The 17,097-nt window shown below is 42.6% G+C and overlaps 1 protein-coding gene across 2 annotated transcripts in view; it reads right to left on the bottom strand.

The window, feature by feature from the left end:
* CFAP45 (cilia and flagella associated protein 45) overlaps nucleotides 1-17,097 on the bottom strand; it is a 213,033-nt gene that overhangs the window by 158,940 nt on the left and 36,996 nt on the right. For both annotated transcript variants that reach the window (XM_069217772.1, XM_069217771.1), the window contains exon 4: nucleotides 11,541-11,685. In XM_069217772.1, the coding sequence (XP_069073873.1) occupies nucleotides 11,541-11,685 (145 nt within the window). The remainder of the gene's footprint in view (nucleotides 1-11,540; nucleotides 11,686-17,097) is intronic.

Raw genomic sequence — 17,097 nt, 5'->3', positions numbered from 1 at the left:
CTTTCTTGTTTGTTTCTAATATGCTGTGTACTCTCTTTCATGGCCATTTCTGGCTGAATAAAGATCTTTTGAATTGAATTGAACTTACAAGATGTTATTTACACATTGCTATTATAAAGAAACAGTGGAAATGCCTATGATTTATGGTAGGAAAACATCACTACTAATACAAGGTTATGCTTTTTGGCCTCAAGTAACCCCTATTTTCAAAGTGCAAGGCACTTCTATAGGCACACCTAAAAAATAAAAAAGTAAAACAAGTCTAAACTAATCTGGAAGATTTGTTGATAAAGGCATCATCTCCAGATATAGTAAAAAAACATTTTCAAACAGCAGCAAACATCTTGCAGAATCTGGGTTTTTAAAATCAACTTTTAGTAATCAACAATCATCCCTGTACAACAGATTCACTACTGGTATGATATGGTATGGCATGGCATCTCATTGTTCAATATGGTATGGCATGGCTTGTCATTGTACAGTATGGTATGGTATTTTATGGGCTGTCGTTCTATAGTATTGAATCGTATGGCCTACCATTGTATACTGTAGTATGGCATTGTATTATACAGCCTGTCATTGTACGGTATGGTAATGTAAGGTATGGTATGGTAAAGACTGTCATTTTATAATATGGAATGGTATGGCATTGTACGGTCTGTCATTTTATAATACTCAATGGTATTGTATGATATGGCCGGTCATTGTATAGTATGGAATTCCATGGACTATCATTGTTTAGTATGATATGGTATGTCTTGTCATTATATAGTATGGCATGGACTGCCATAGTATAGTCTGGAATAGTATTGTAAGGTCTCCCATTGTATAGTATGGAATGCTAAGGTAAGGTAAGGCCTTTCATTGTAAAGTAGGTGTGGTATGAATTTTCATTTTGTAGTATGGTATCGTATGACCTGTCATTGTGGTATGGTATAGTATGGTATTTGATGGTAAGGTTTATTATGGCCTATAACTGTACAGTATGGTGTGGACTGTCATTGTTTAGTATGGTGTGGCATGACATGGTATGGTCTGTTTTACATAGTAGGGTATGGCCCACTGGAGTATGGTATGGTATGGTATGTCTTATGGTATGGTAAGGCCTGTCATGTAATTGTATCATTAAGGGCCAGATGTAGGTACGTGCCAAATTGCGACTTGCAATTTGCGAGTCATTGCAACTCGCAATTCGCGATGCAGAAAGGTTTCTCAGACACCCTCTGCGACTCGCTATGGGGTCGCAAAGACCCACCTCATAAATATTTATGAGGTGGGTCGCAGTTTGCGACCCCATAGCGAGTCTAGGCACTCACGGGGATGGTGGCCTGCTGGAGACAGCAGACCACCACGTCCGTGACTGCTTTTCAATAAAGCAGTTTTTTTTTCTCTTTGCAGCCCCTTTTCCTTAAAGGAAAACGAGCTGCAAATAGAAAAAATACCGAAACCTTTTAGTTTAGGTTTTTTTCAGAGCAGGCAGTGGTCCATAGGACCACTGCCTGCTCTGAAAAAATATTTTTGTGAGCATTCACAAAGGGGAAGGGGTCCTATGGGGACCCCTTCCCGTTTGTGAATGAGTTACCATCCACTTCAGGTGGATGGTAACTGCGAGTTGATTTGCGACCGCTTTTGCGGTCACAAATCAACCCTACATCGCAGTGCGACTCGCAAATAGGAAGAGAACACCCCTTCCTATTTGCGAGTCTAAAACACATTTTGCGAGTCGGTACCGACTCACAAAATGTGTTTCTGCATTGCGTAAGGGCTTTTGAGCCTCGCAAACGGCGTTTTTCGCCGTTTGCGAGGTGCAAAAGCCTTCCTACATCTGGCCCTTAGTGTGGCTTTTTATATTATGGTATTGTATAGCATGACCTGTCGTTTTGTAGCATGGTACAGTAGGTTATGGTATGGCATGGCCTGCCATTATATAACATTTTATGGTATGTCCTGCCACTGTGTGGTATGGAATGGAATGGCCATTCATTGCATAGTAGGGTAGGGTATGGTATGTCCTGTCATTGCATGGTATGGTATGGCCGGTCACTGTATAGTATGGTATGGTATGGCCTGTCATTGTATTTAGGTTATTGTATGGTTTGTCATTGTATGCAATGGCATAGTACATATGGTATGTGTGTTCTGCAACTGTACAGTATAGTTTGGCCTGCTAGTGCATGGTATGGCTTGGTATGGTATAGTATGGCCTTGCATTAAATAGTATAGTATGGTGAATGATTTTTAGATCGCACAGCTAGGCAAAAGACGTCCAAGGGCTACCAAGGCTGGACAGAGGGAGACACTTGCAATGCTAATTACCATGACTGGAATAACTAGGTTTTCAGTTGTTTTTAAAAGTCTGTTCGTTGGGGGACGCTCACATTTTAGAATGAAAAAGCTTTCCAGAGTCTAGGAGCCCAGAAGGATAAAAATCCAGCTACCCAAATCAGCATGCTGAAGTGTTGAATTATAGGATCTGAGAGATCATCTTGTAGGATGGTATGGTCTAATTCTGTTCCTTATGTACAGCAGGGCTCTGCTATGAAAAATCCAAAGGTAATAAGAACCCATTTGAAGTGGATAAGTGGTCACACTGGAAGCCAATGTAGGTTTCTTAGGTGTTCCGAAATAGACTCCTGTCTGGGATATTCAGCAGCAGCCTGGCGGCTGTATTCTGTATCAGATGGAGACAGCTAAGGAGATAGTCTGGAAGAACCAAATACAAAATGTTGGCATAGTCCAAATGAGAGGTGTTCAGGGAATGATCAACGGTTACGTAATTCTGGAACTAGCCCAATCATTTTTTTAAGGCTTTTTAGAAGCTCTTCACCTGCGGAGCAAAAGATAACTCCTTGTCAAATTTGACTCCATGGTTTTCAACCTTCTCCACTGGAGTGGGGGGACATTCTGAGGGCTACCATGCATTAGACCAGTTTGAGGGGGAGCAGCAAAATAGCAGTACTTCGGTTTTAGCCAAGATTAGTTTTAAACAACTACTTCTCATCCACTATCATGTAGCAAGATCGAAAAAGTGCTGTAGTTCACTATTAACCTCCAAGAAAGGGAACAGTAGTTGAGTATCGTCTGCATATGATACCACCTTAAATCCAAAAGGCTGAATGATCTGATGAAAGAACCATAGAGGTGTTAAACAACGTAAGGCTAAGGGCAAAACCTTCTGGGACACCTTGTTTTAAAGCGTAGGAGAAGATATAAAAGCAGGCAGATGGACAGTTTGGTATCGATCAAATAAAAATGGTGTTGTATGACCTTTCATTGTATAGTAGGGTATGGATGGTATGGCCTGTCATCACAGTATGTTATGGTATGGTATATCATTTTATAGTATGATATGGTATGGCCTCATTGTATCATATGGAATGGTCGTCATGGTATAGTATGGCTTGTGGTACGGCCCGTAATTGTAAGATACGGCATAGAACGGTATGGTATGGCATGGTATAGTATAGTATGGTATGGTATGGTACGGTGTCATATGGTTTGGTATTGTATAGTATGGTATCCTATGACCTAACATTTCTTTATTGTGGTGTGGTATGATACTGCATGACCTGTCAGTTTGTAGTATTGTATGGTAGGGACTGTCACTGTATTGTATGGTGTGGTAATGTATGCTCTGCACTGTGTGGTATGGTAGGTTATGGCCTGAGTTTGTATAGTATGGTAAGGCATGTCATAGAATACTATGATAATGTATAGTACGGTGTGGTATGGTGCTACCAGTCATTGTATGGTACAGTATGGTATGGTCCATTGTTGCATAATATGGTATGTTATGGTGTGGCCTGTGATATGGCAAGGTATGATTTGCACTGTATGGTATGGTAAGGTATGCCCTGTTATTCTATAGTATGGTGTGCCATGGTATGGTAAAGCCTGTCACTGTATAATATATTACAGTATGGCCTGTCATTGTATGTTATGGTACGGTGTGGTATGGTATGGCCAGGCATTGTAAGGTATGGTATAGTCTGCAATTGTATGGTATGGTATGGTATTCTATGGTCTGTCATTGTATAGTAGGGTATGGACTGTCATGTATGGTATATATGTACTTTCATTGTGTAATATGGTATGCCATGGCCTGTCACTGAATGGTATGGTATGGTGTGGCCTGCCATTGTAAGTTATGGTATAGTATGTTCTGGCATTTCGTACTATGGTATGCTATGATATGGTATTGTATGGCATGTCATTGTATAGTATGGTATAGCCTGCCATGTATGGTATGGTGTAGGGAGCTGGCTCTGTATATACTGTATCAAAATGAGCTATAGTGTGCATAGAGTCCAGGGGTTCTCCAGAGGCTACAGCAGATAATACTAACTCTCTCCTTTGTGGTAGTGTGGTCGAGCAGGCTTATCAGAGGGTAGCTCAAAGCATTTGTTGAATACACATAGGCAATAAATGAAGCTCACACTCAATGACTAACTCCAGGCCAATTACTTTTATATAGCAAAAGAACAAGTTACTTACCTTTGGTAACGCTTTTTCTGGTGGATACACTAGCTACCTGTGGATTCCTCACAGTCCCTCCCGCCTCCCCGTTGCCTGCCTGATTTCACAGTTATCTTGTAAATGGTTGATTTTTGTTTATCTAGATATATATATATGTATATATGTATTTATATATTTATGTTATTATATGCGTTTAAGGGAAATGTTCTTGTGTATATGTATTTTTCTTTACGGTTTTTGATGGGTCGGTTCTCACCTGTTCGCCTCAAAGGGACGTAAAAAATGAGGTGAGACTGACGTCAGTACGCCGACGAGGACCTCTTATTGGAACACTGACCTCAGACGGAGTCACGTGGAGCCGTGCCATTATGACCTCCTCGTCGACGTGGACAGCTAGGAAGAAGACTTTCCGTCAGATGTTGGCGCAAGGACGAATTCATAAGGTGAGGAATCCACAGGTAGTTGTATCCATCAGAATTATATTTTGTTACTTTATTTCTAGAGCCAGAAGGATCGTGTTGTTGCAGTTAAGAACATTAGCAAGTATGTATCAAGCATATTTATCAACACCACTTTTTTTCAATTTGGCAAATAAAACGGTTTACAAGTTGCAATTTTCTGTTTCAAAAGTTGACACACTGCAATTTTCAATACAGTCCTGGGGGGAAGAAATGTTAGTGAAGTTTTTAGGTAAGTACGAGACTTACAGTTCCAGTCTCCGGGGGTTAGGATGTCCACAGGTTAGGGTTCAAGTTAATCCCAAGCACCCACCACCAGCAACACATGGCTGGCCAGATGCAGAGGTCAAAGGTGCGGTCAGATTTAAAAGGGGCTCCTATGGAGACTGGGGGGGGGCACGCTGAATTAGATCTGCCAGCAGGTAAGTATCCGTGACTTCGGAGGACATACCTGGGGGGTTTAGGTGAGCACCAGGGGGAGCCACAGGTCAACACCAAACACACACCCACGGGGCGGCCAGGTGCAGGGTGCAAAGGCAGTGTCCGCCTTCCAATGCTTTCCAATAGGGGGACCCCGAGGATCACAAGTAGGCTAGAAACTGAGTCCAGGGGGGTCGGTTCCGGAAGTCTACAGTCTGGACAAAGAGGAGGACCGCCTGCTGAGCATTTCAGCACCGGAGGTCGGATTCCCCAAGGCCAGGGACCTACGGGTGCAGGGGTATCCTTTGGCATCAGGACTCTTCATCCAGTTCTCTCGCGGTCAGGGGGGTCCCCTGAATTTAGGCTGGAGGCATTGTTGTGTTGGCCAAGAAGGGTCAACCCAGGGTGGACACAAGGGCGGAATCGCCTGGGGACGTGCTCTGGACCAGTGGGCCACCTGGACACAGGCCGTGGGCGTTCGGTGCAGAGTGGGCAGGACTCGCGAATCCGGGATAGTTCTGGAGTCCTTATTGGTGGTCCTTGCGGACAGGGCAACTGACCTCGGGAGTTCTTGGTTCTCTGGTGGGCAGGCAGTCCCCTGGGGGTTTGGAGAGGTTGCTGGTCCAGCAGGATGCATCACCTTTTGTAGCAGGGTTCCGGGAGATGCAGACAGGCGGGGAGGGTTGGGGCCAAGGCAGTTGGTGTCTGTAGAATTCTCTGCTGGGGGCTTGGCTTAGCAGTCCTTCTTGTCTTCTTCTTGAGATCACCAGGAATCTGGTGAGCTAGGTTCAGGGGAGCCCTTAAATCCTAGACTTAGGGGCGTTACAGGGGTCAGGGGGCAGTAGACAATGGCTACTGTCCATGAGGGTGCTACACCCTTCCAGTGTCCACTTCGTTTGGGGGGAGATACAGCCCTAACCCTATTGGTCCCTGTCCTCCAAACAAAGATGGAGGATTCTGCAGGGAGGCGGGTCACTTCAGCTCTGTTCACCCTAGGGGTGGTCCTAGCTGGAGTGGTCTCTCCTCACCGTTTTACCTCGTTTTCCCACCTGTCCTGCCACCAAAAGTGGGGCATGGTCAGGGGGGTGGGCAACTCCACTAACTGGAATGCCCTGGAGCACTGTAACAGGAGGCCTGAGCCTTTGAGGCTTACCACCAAGTGTTCCAGTTCCAGTAGGGGGAGCAGGCTTTGTTTCTCGCCTCAAAGAGCACCCCATGAGGTTCGAAACGTGTCTGGTAGTGACAGGCTGGCACAGGCTAGTCAGTCCTGCACTAAAGGATTGTGTATAAATCAGGGGGAATCTCAAAGATGCTCTGTGTGCATTGTACAATACACCCAACACTGGCATCATGTTGATGACAAACTCCAAGCCCATGTTCTTAACCTGGCCACGCTGCACTTCCAGTGTCTAAGAATGGACTTAGTCACTGTAGGGGCATATTGCTCAGGCAGATATGCCCTCACCTGTGGTATGGTGCACCCTGGCTTGGGGGTGTAAGGCCTGCTAGAGGGGTGACTTACCTATGCCACAAGACTACCTTTTTCTCCCCACCAGCACATACAAGCTGCATTTGCAGTGTGCATATGTTTGGTGAGGGGTTCTTAGGGTGGCACAAAACATGCTGCAGCCATTAGGGACCCTCCCTGGTCACAGGGCCCTTGGTACCACTGGTACCTTTTATAAGGGACTTAGGGCCAGATGTAGTAAAGGTTTAGCGAGTCGCAAACGGCGAAAATCGCTGTTTGCGAGTCGCTAAAGCCACTTTGCTATGTAGAAATGCATTTTGCGAGTCGGAACCGACTCGCAAAATGCATTTCCGACTCGCAAATAGGAAGGGGTGTTACCTTCCTATTTGCGACTCGCAATGCGATGCAATTCCATTTGCGACCGCAAAAGCGGTTGCAAATGGACTCGCAGTTACCATCCACTTGAAGTGGATGGTAACCCAGTCGCAAACGGGAAGGGGTCCCCATGGGACCCCTTTCCCTTTGTGTCTGGCATAAAAAATAATTTTTCAGAGCAGGCAGTGGTCCAATGGACCACTACCTGCCCTGAAAAATACCGAAACTAAAGGTTTCGGTTTTTTTTTTCAAAGTGCAGCTCGTTTTCCTTTAAGGAAAACGGGTTGCACTTTGAAAAAAAAAACTGCTTTATTTAAAAGCAGTCACGGACATGGTGGTCTGCTGTTCCCAGCAGGCCACCATCCCCGTGAGTGCCCTGAATCGCTATGGGGTCGCAAATTGCGACCCACCTCATTAATATTAATGAGGTGGGTCTTTGCGACCCCATAGCGACTCGCAGAAAGTGTCTGAGACACCTTTCTGCATTCCAAATTGCGAGTTGCAATTTGCGAGTCGCTGGGACTCGCAAATTGCAACTCGCAATTTGGTACCTTGCTACATCTGGCCCTTAGCTGTGTGCCAGGGGTGTGCCAATTGTGGAACAATGGTACAGTTTTAGGGAAAGAACATAGGTGCTTGAGCCTGATTAGCAGGAAGCCAGCAACCACTCAAGTCAAGTTAGCATCAGATATCAGGCAAATAATGGGGGGGGGGTGCAAACAAGGGGTCAGTTTCCTACATATGGTATTGTATGGCCTTCCTTTCATTGTATAGGATGGTATGGTATGGCTTTTCATTGTATAGTATTATTTGGCCTGCCATTGCAAACCATGGTACGGTACATAACATAGAACATAGATATATTGGGCAGGCGAAGACACCAAAAGTGTCCGACCAACGAGAGGACTTCCCTGGGTGTGAAATTGGAACTTTTCCCACTCTGAGCTTTTCATGTCAACACAAATGGCTTTGGCAAGACCATGTCTAATGACTATCCTGCCTCAAGGAACTCACTGTGGGACACAGTCTGCAATCTTTACCCACTAGCAGATTTTGACTTTCATTTAAGAGGCTAAACCCTAAAATAAAATCTTTGACTGGGATGAACCTGCTTGGCATATTTGATTTGTGTTTCATCGTGGTTGGCCTGAAATAGCGCCTAGGTCATGGTCATACGTGAGCAGTGATGACTGAGTGTCTATTTTCTTTTCCTTGGCACTTTTTACTCAAATATAAATAGTTTCTGTTCCCCTTATCATATTTTTGTCATTTTGGTGTAATTTTGCTTATTAATTTTTCTTTGTTTTTATAAATTGGCGAGTGAGTTTTGTGTTTATTTTGACCTTTTAACTTCTTGGTACTTCTAAATGCTTCAAATCTATTTTCTAAGTTAGGTCTATCTGCACTGTGGCGTAGGTACCAGGGATTGAGCTCTAGTTTAAATTACCTTTCACCCCTATTAATAACTCACTTTCCTACAAAGCCTAAATGCTTCGTTCGATAGCAATGATTTTTAAGACTGCTCTGTAAAAAACAGAGACTTCCTGTTTACTTTGTTTTCTTCTCTCTCCTTCATCCCATACAGACAATGCCTTGTGTTGCTTCATGCCAACTCTTCTTACAAGCCTCCATCATTAGTCAATCTCATTGCTTATTGCCCACCATACTCTCAGGTTCTCTCAAACCATTTTACTTTCTGGTTCTTGCCCACACCTTAGTCTCTTCTATTCCCACTGGTCAACAATTTCACACTGCTTTTTGCCAATTGTCTTACTTTGACACCTCTATAAGTCTTCTTCTGACGGCTTCTAGCTCACAAAGCCCCTCCTGGCATCCCTGACTAGTCATCAGATTGTCCCCATCCAGCACATAATTTCTATCCCTTCAATGCATACTGCCCACTCCTCTAGTCTCTCCTTCACTTTTCACCCACTGCTGCTTGCTAACTCACATCTCAAGCCTTAACTAACAGTATTCTAATTGCTTGTCTATCCAATATCCAGCCTACCACCCTTAATCCTGCTTACTGCTTATTACACTTTTTCTTATACCTTCACTCTCAGTCTTTCAAACAGTCACAGCGACAAGGGACAAAGTGTCCGAAGAAACATATGCAGATTGACAGAGGTCTGGAAAGTCTCAGACAACAGAGCACTGGAAGATGAGCTAAAGCTTACTAATGGTGAAGTCCAAAAAATGACATATAACATTAGTATAGACACATCAATGTAGATGGATGACTGCAAATCAACCAGCAGAGAAACTCATGACACCATATATATATATATATATATATATATATATATATATATATATATATATATGTGTGTGTTAGGGTCATTTGAGATGGGTAGGAAGAACCCACTTTTATGACGCACCGCAGTGGGGTTAACCCTAAACTTCAACAACACATTACCCACACTCACTTCGGTTGAGGCGTCTGTCAAACCACTACTCATTCAGAGTTCCTTCAGTAGGAAAACAACAACTGTAGGCTACATCAACGGTAGGTAGCAGTAGCATTAGGCAGTCAAGTATTCGGTAAAGGCTGTGCTCTTAAAACCACTGCAACAGAACACTCTCCTGCCGCTTTAAAGCAGAGCTCTTAAAAGAAACTTTCTGGTAATAACGGATAGCAGAATATGTGTCACTACATATATCTACAAGTGTGGAGCTTACATTAACATTTTAGTTACAACTTCTATTAACATGAACACATTGCACCTTTAATGAGTTAAGGATATTATAATCCGATTTGAGGGTGACTTTTCTAATCTCTTACAATTTCTTCACTGGCCAGCTATGAAGTGTGCAATGCTTTTTCATTCTTCACATCTGGTACAATGTCCTGCTATCCAAACCTCACAGCACCCTTTTTTTAAAATGACTAAATATGAAATCAAGTAGTATCAGTACAGACAGTTCCCTTGTAGTGGTCCAATCCTATTCCTGAAATCTAGTTGGAAATAAAGGACCTGCTGTCCAAATTCCCTACTATGAAATTATTTTCCCATTAAATTTATGATAAAGAAAGGCCTCTCCAATTCTCCCCTCCTATTAAAATGCATGTATTTATTAAAATTAAGTCACAAATTGTAGTGGGTAGAGCATCTAATTGTAGGTCAATGGATAATATAAAAACTTCATATTAAATGAAAATTATGACACAGACAGGATTTTGTCTCCAATAACACACTTTTTATAATTTGGCCCAAACTTTGATATAAAGAAGGATGTCCCTAGGAGACCATGAAGCAGGGTGGTAACGTCCTGTTTCATGGCCTCTCAGATTCCACACTGACACCCCCAAAAAACATCTTTCATTCTGCAGCATTTCTCACCAGATGGACAGTCACCCAGGCTCTTATCAAAAGCAGACTTGACTACAGAAATGAGCTCTACTTCAGAATCCTAGCCCATGTTCTATGCTGACCCCAAACCAACCAGAATGCCGCCACTAGACTCATCGTGAACATCCCACAAAATAACCACATCTCTCCACACCTCAAGAACCTGCACTGCTCCCAGTCCAGGAAAGATGTAAGTTAAAGGTACTCACCCGCACCTACAAAGCTCTCCACAACACCAAACCAGCGTACCTCAACAACCGCCTCAACTTCTCCCAACCCACCAGACACCTTCGATCTGTGTCCCGGGCAGGAGCACACCTCCCTTGCTTCAAGAAGCAAGACATGGAGGATGCTCCTTCACATATCTCACAGGCAAGACCTGGAGCAATCTTCCACAACATCTCAGAACCTCCTCTTTCTTCATGAACTTTCGAAGGAACATCAAGACATGGCTCTTCAAGATGAAACAGCCATGATCTCCTCCTCCCCCCTCAGGTCTGCCCTACTCAGCACCTGGATAAACTCACAGATGGTTAGTTGTGCTCTACAAATCCACGTAACATAACATTTACAAAGCCACCACGACCAGCACCTCTGAACATCTTGCAGACAAGATCACCATCTCTGGTGGTTCTCAGCAAACACGCATCCAGGACACCATGAGACCACAGCATAAGAAGTGTAAAACAAAAAACAACACTGCATTTGTTTTCCATGCACCCAGAATCTGGAACAACATACCAATATCCATCAGGCCTGCCCAACCTTCCTCCAGTCTAGGTAAGAGTTGAAGACTCAAACCTTGAAAGACCACTACTTAAGAATGCATTACCCAGCCATAACCTAGCTATCTCTCCTACCGCTCATTGACTTTAAGGTTGGCTTTAGTCCTGTGCAGTACTCTGCTGCCTTTTGACTAGCTTTGTGATATAGAAACACCAGGTACACACAAAGTCTGAACACAAGCAGAGTAAAATAAAGGCACTGCTGTACCATGATGCACTCCTTTTTTGCTCTCTTAGCCTGCTGCACTGCTTCTCGCTCCTCCTTTGTAAGAACCCGAGAAGCTGCCTTAATGCGATCAAATTCCTGGGGAGTCATGATGAGAGATGTTCCAGAAGGATCTTCTGATGGTACACTGCAAGGAGAAGCAAGATGGGGGCAAATTAATACACCAGCCAATACAATACCTTTCCTGTGGCTGAGTTTCAATTTCTATGCGCTAATCACAAACTCCAGTTTACAAACATAGATCTGCAGTTCAGATAGGTTTGCCACTCTCAAATGCTATTTGTTATGTGGCACAAATTATTTCCACTGTAATAGGATCTACAGCTGAGATCATATTAGCCTACATTTTTATACTATATCACATTTCATTGTACTCAGTTACTGGTGTCAAATTAAGAAGTTTATTTCATGCCTTACTGTGACACTCTACTTCTTATAAGGTAACTGTCACCTTGGCTTTAAAATCCAAATTATCACCTCTGCCACAGCCAATTCTTACTCTAGTTATCAATGCAAAGGTATGGCACACGAAGTACCAGGACATAGATCTGAGTAATAATTAGTGAATTAGAAACAGAAGAGGAAATTCAGGTGAATCAAATGTAATTGCTGTTTTCTCATCCAATGGTCCAAACTGTATTATTATTATTAAAACAAATCTTTATTAAATCTGTAACCCATGTGGCAAACAATATACAGGTAGTGGATAAAAAAGCAAATAAATCTAAAATGGTACTATTAAAAATGAATAGAAACAATTATATCATTAATGTCTCCACATTGTGTAATCAATAACACCCCAAATTACTATTCATGTTTTCAATAAAATAGTGCAAACTTAAAATTCTACATGATGGCCTCACATCCATTGTTTAGAATTGTATGAATGTTATCCAATAAAGGAAGATATCAACTCATAAAGATGGAAAGTAATATTCAACTAAGTCCATCATAGTACCATATGCTTGTGAGTTTTAGCAGACGTAAAGCAGAACTGAACTAGCAAGTGCCTTCAATGAAATGTACATTGAGAGGTACCAGCTTATATGGTAACCTTAGTAGTCTAAGTGCTACTCAAATAATCTGCAAACAATTTAAGGTTGAAACTGAGCTTCAAATGGATGCACTTTGATATAAAACTGCATTTTGATCAAGGTTACAAACCGCCAATATATTGTCAGTGTAGAGGCGTTCATTTATAATAATCAGACAGTGAGTACTTTGGTACAGAGGAGCAAAAAAAGATTTGGGGATCCCTGTATCTCAATCTAAAGACTTTGGGCCCGATTACAACTTTGGAGGAGGGTGTTAATCTGTCCCAAATGTGACGGATATACCACCAGCCGTGTTACGAGTCCATTATATCCTATGGAACTCATAATACGGCTGGTGGTATATACGTCACATTTGGGACGGATTAACACCCTCCTCCAAAGTTGTAATCAGGCCCATTATTTCCAAGTTCTTCTCCACTTTCTCTCCACTGCTCCTGTGATTTTCCCAAATATACCAGCAATTGTCTGTTTTCGGCTAAGGATCCAAGAAAATCTGCAGAGGGCAAAGCAACATAGAGGTAGGACTACATCTTCCTCTACATATACCTCCCCCTCCCCGACCCCCCAGTTCCTGAAAGGGAAGGACAGAGCCTCAAAATGCCAGTAAAAGGCAAATTTAGCAAACAAACGGAGAACAATCATGCATGATGCTATACACAAAGAGCCTGGGTTGCCTATTCACTTGCCTGAGATAGTACTGACAAATATACTTTAACACTCCCTTAAAGTGTAAGTAGTTCCTCCCCTGAACTCCAACAGAGGTGCCAGTTTTTGTATACGGATGTTGAAATTTGTAGTGAAGGGGATTTGTGTGTTTCACGGTGACAGCGGCACCAGAAAGTGCTCTACTCATACAATACTTCCCTCCTGACTCATAATATGAAGTGACATTTGGCATATACGTGTGTAACATAATCCCCTTAAAAATTCCCTTTGCACTGTACTGTGCTCAAAAAGGCAAATTTTACAAATTTGGTCAGAAAATGCAATACTGCCTTCAAAGCATTGTGGAGAATCGCACATAATATGAATCCCGGACTAACAATTAGAATTGCATTATTTTTATGTATTTGTATACTGTATTCTAAAAACAAAATGGAAGTTTTACTATGTTGGCTGTTTTGAATTTTCAAGTCTGGTGATCTAGAGTGAAGAGTCACTGCCAAAAGCTGACTGCAAGGAGAATCTCTATGAAGGATATGGCACAAGTAAATGCATTTTTGCCATACAAGTATTTAACAGTAAGACAAAAAATAAAACGAAAATCGAAAAAGTGTGCAAGAAATACAAAAATAAATTCATAATAAACCTCAGAAAATGTGGTTCTAAGATGCCACAGAGAGGTCACTCAATTAATCTGTAATGAAAAGAAAAAGTTTAAGCAAACATAATACTATAATAATAAGTCACACTGTAAGCATCACCCTTTACGTGCAGCACTGAGCAATGCATGGGTGAAAGACCTTGCTCGAACACAGACCCTGTAGGTCCATGATGAGTTTTTTCATTTACATGGCATTGTGAAAAAGACAATTTCGGATTTTTTCAAACTACCCTCTCATCACACCTACACAGGTCAAAACCGAGAGCAAGTATTTAAACGTGATCATTTTCTACAAATGTTCCCGAAAAAACTCACTATGTCAAAGGCAGGTAGGAGACGTTTGAGAAGAAGAAAAGGACTGCTGGTTCTTACCACCACTCCACAATCTACAATGGAAACTAGACATGGAGTAAAACTGAGGCACAGTGGACAAAACGCCAGGTCTTTAGAATGTAAAAAAAAATGAGTAACAGAGAATCCCTCAAAAGAATTTAAGCAGAATGCCGTGCCTTGACAGGTGTTACTGGAATATGCTTGCCTATCCTTCTGAAAAGCTGATATCGCCAGTCTAGCAAACCTGCTAAACCCCAAACAGAAAACTCCACCTCTTAAATTTGGGCAAAATCAGAAAGTATAAAGGGAAAACATGCAGAAGTAATTTCGACATGAAAGGTTTGTAATGTATTACAAAAGAAAGAAAAAACATAGAGTTTCCAAAAAGAATTTCTGGACTGGGTGAAACTGCTACAAAATACAAGTATCCGGATGCAGAGTTTCAGGAGAACTCAATTACTAAGGATTCAACAGCATGCGGAAGAGTTTACCTGTCTTTGCAGGCCAGGCTGAGAGCCAAGAGTGGCCCCGCCCCACAATGGCCACAGCACTGCAAAGACTTGCCAAATGAGCTCCCTTCCAAAGGGACTTTCAAAGTATAGTCCACAGTTGCACTGGGGAGGTCACCACTACCGCTGTCGTAGTTTGGACTCTTGCTCTGAGCAGGACTGCTGGTTTAAGGATGACAGTACTTTTGTTTGTAGGCGACTACACCTTTCCTACAACAAGTCGCAACTGTGGTCCCAACCTTGCCGGCTTACTAGCAGCACCTCACCAGAAACACAATAGTAAGAGGTGATTTATGGCAGCCGTTACGCATGGACTCGAGAATAAGACATCTCAGGGAGTGTCGTGGTTAAACGGAGATTACCCCTTTCTCACAGATACATCATGTCTCATACAAACACAGGCAATAACAAAGATGCAGTAGAGTTTCAATAGTTTTTATTTAACATAACTGCAATTTGCGATAAGTTGCATGGGCTGCAATGATTAGGATAATGAATAATGCAAGAAACAGAATTGTGAAGACGAGAGTCATTATTACAAAGACCCCCACCATCTTGCAATACGTAGAAAAGACATACGAGATGTAATATGCCCTAATACCCTAATGTGAAAGACCTAACCTCCTACCTAAAGGAGAGCTGGGTTTGTTAACCCTAATCTGCCAATGCCATGTCAGTGAGAGGAGCCCCCAACCCTTGTTACCTTGGAATGAGGTCTCTATCTCAGACTCCGCAGGGACACGAAGACTAGGTCAGCGTCAAGACGATTGCAGCATCGGTATCAGCGATGGTGGCGATGCCCTCTGGTCGGAATCCCTCTGATTATCTGTCTAAAGTGTGATGTATTTATACAGATCTACAAGGACCCCTGACGTAGGTGTGTTCTTAAACAATAGATAACAGACATGCTTGGGATGGCAAGTAATATAAACAATCCTTCGAAAGTATAGAGAGGGAAAATCCCTAAGTGTGAACACCTACTGTTTGTTTGTCTTTGGTGCTTGATCTTGACGCCTTGGCGCGGTGACACTGATAATGTTACCCATAACAAGTGGCCTATCTATAAACAAGGCAGCCATCTTAGAAGAAATAAATAATTAAATGGGCTAAGAACAAGCTAAGTAGGTTAAAAGTCACTAGGTGACGGGGCACGAGTCTACAAGCCAGAGGCTAAGCTAACTCCTGTTATCCCATTAAAACGAACTAGGATTCACTACACCCCCACGGGCTGCATGAAAGAATGAGCAAACTCGCCGTGGAGGGGGCACCCTCGGCACCGATGAAAAGAGCAAGTAGCCAGAGTCAACACATCAGCCTGCCCTGAAAAACAGATGATGGCTCAACAGACACAGCATTAGAAAATTAGCATGTAAGATAAGCAGCGTGTGGGAGTCTCTGATACAGAAGAGCAGGGGGCACGCCACAAACTCAGGAGAACTTAACCCTTCTTTACAGGAAGACCCCCCCAAGGTACGCTGCCAACCACATTACTAAAATTGAAGTGTCTCTTTATCTGAATAAGTATAATGTATTGACAGCTGACAAGTGGCAGTTTGAAATGAAGTACGTTAGCTGTATTAAAAAAACAGTAAGACAATATGTTTCTGAATATTCTATTGCAATATTTTTCAGGAGCCCAACCACTTCAGAAGCCAGTTTTCAAAAAAAGATGATGATTTAGCAGACACAGCAATAGGATATATAGAATATAAAGGAAGGAGGTAAGCACACCACAAGCATTAGCAAATAAGCACGTAAGATCAGCGGAGAAGAAAAAGAAAGAGCAAAGCAGAAATAACTGAGAAAACAATTAGAGCAAAGGAAGGCAGCAAGAGGACAAAGTTTACAAAAGCCTGCAGGCCCCTGTCTTTGGACTTTGAGATCAGGAGAGAACTAGTCAACCATCCACATCAACGTAACATGATTGTACTTTTGAATAACGACCACCAGAATATCATGATACAATTATATCGACAACAGAATATCGAGGGGCAAAATATTGAAAGGTAACTGCATATAGGGAAGCATGGATTTAACATTCCTAACTCCACACCTATGTACCTTGAATATATATGTACCGCATGGGTACATATCAGTGGAGCTAGATAAAGAAAATCTAGGCTTACTGTTAGTCCAGTCAGATCTTCACTTGGCTTCCCGTGTCTTTTTGGCGTCTGACCCCCTGTTTTGATCCTGTGCTGAACGTCGTTTATGCTGGCTTTCAGACTCAAGGCACTGTACCACTGCTGACCAGTGCTAAAGTGCAAGTGCTCTGTGTCTAAATTGTATTGGTGATAGGTTTATCCATGATTAGCCTA

Source organism: Pleurodeles waltl, chromosome 12 (assembly GCF_031143425.1).
Source record: "Pleurodeles waltl isolate 20211129_DDA chromosome 12, aPleWal1.hap1.20221129, whole genome shotgun sequence".
In the NCBI taxonomy this organism is placed as follows: Eukaryota; Metazoa; Chordata; class Amphibia; order Caudata; family Salamandridae; genus Pleurodeles; species Pleurodeles waltl.
The sequence above is the reverse complement of the archived record's forward strand: the minus strand, read 5'-3'. Positions and strand labels throughout refer to the sequence as shown.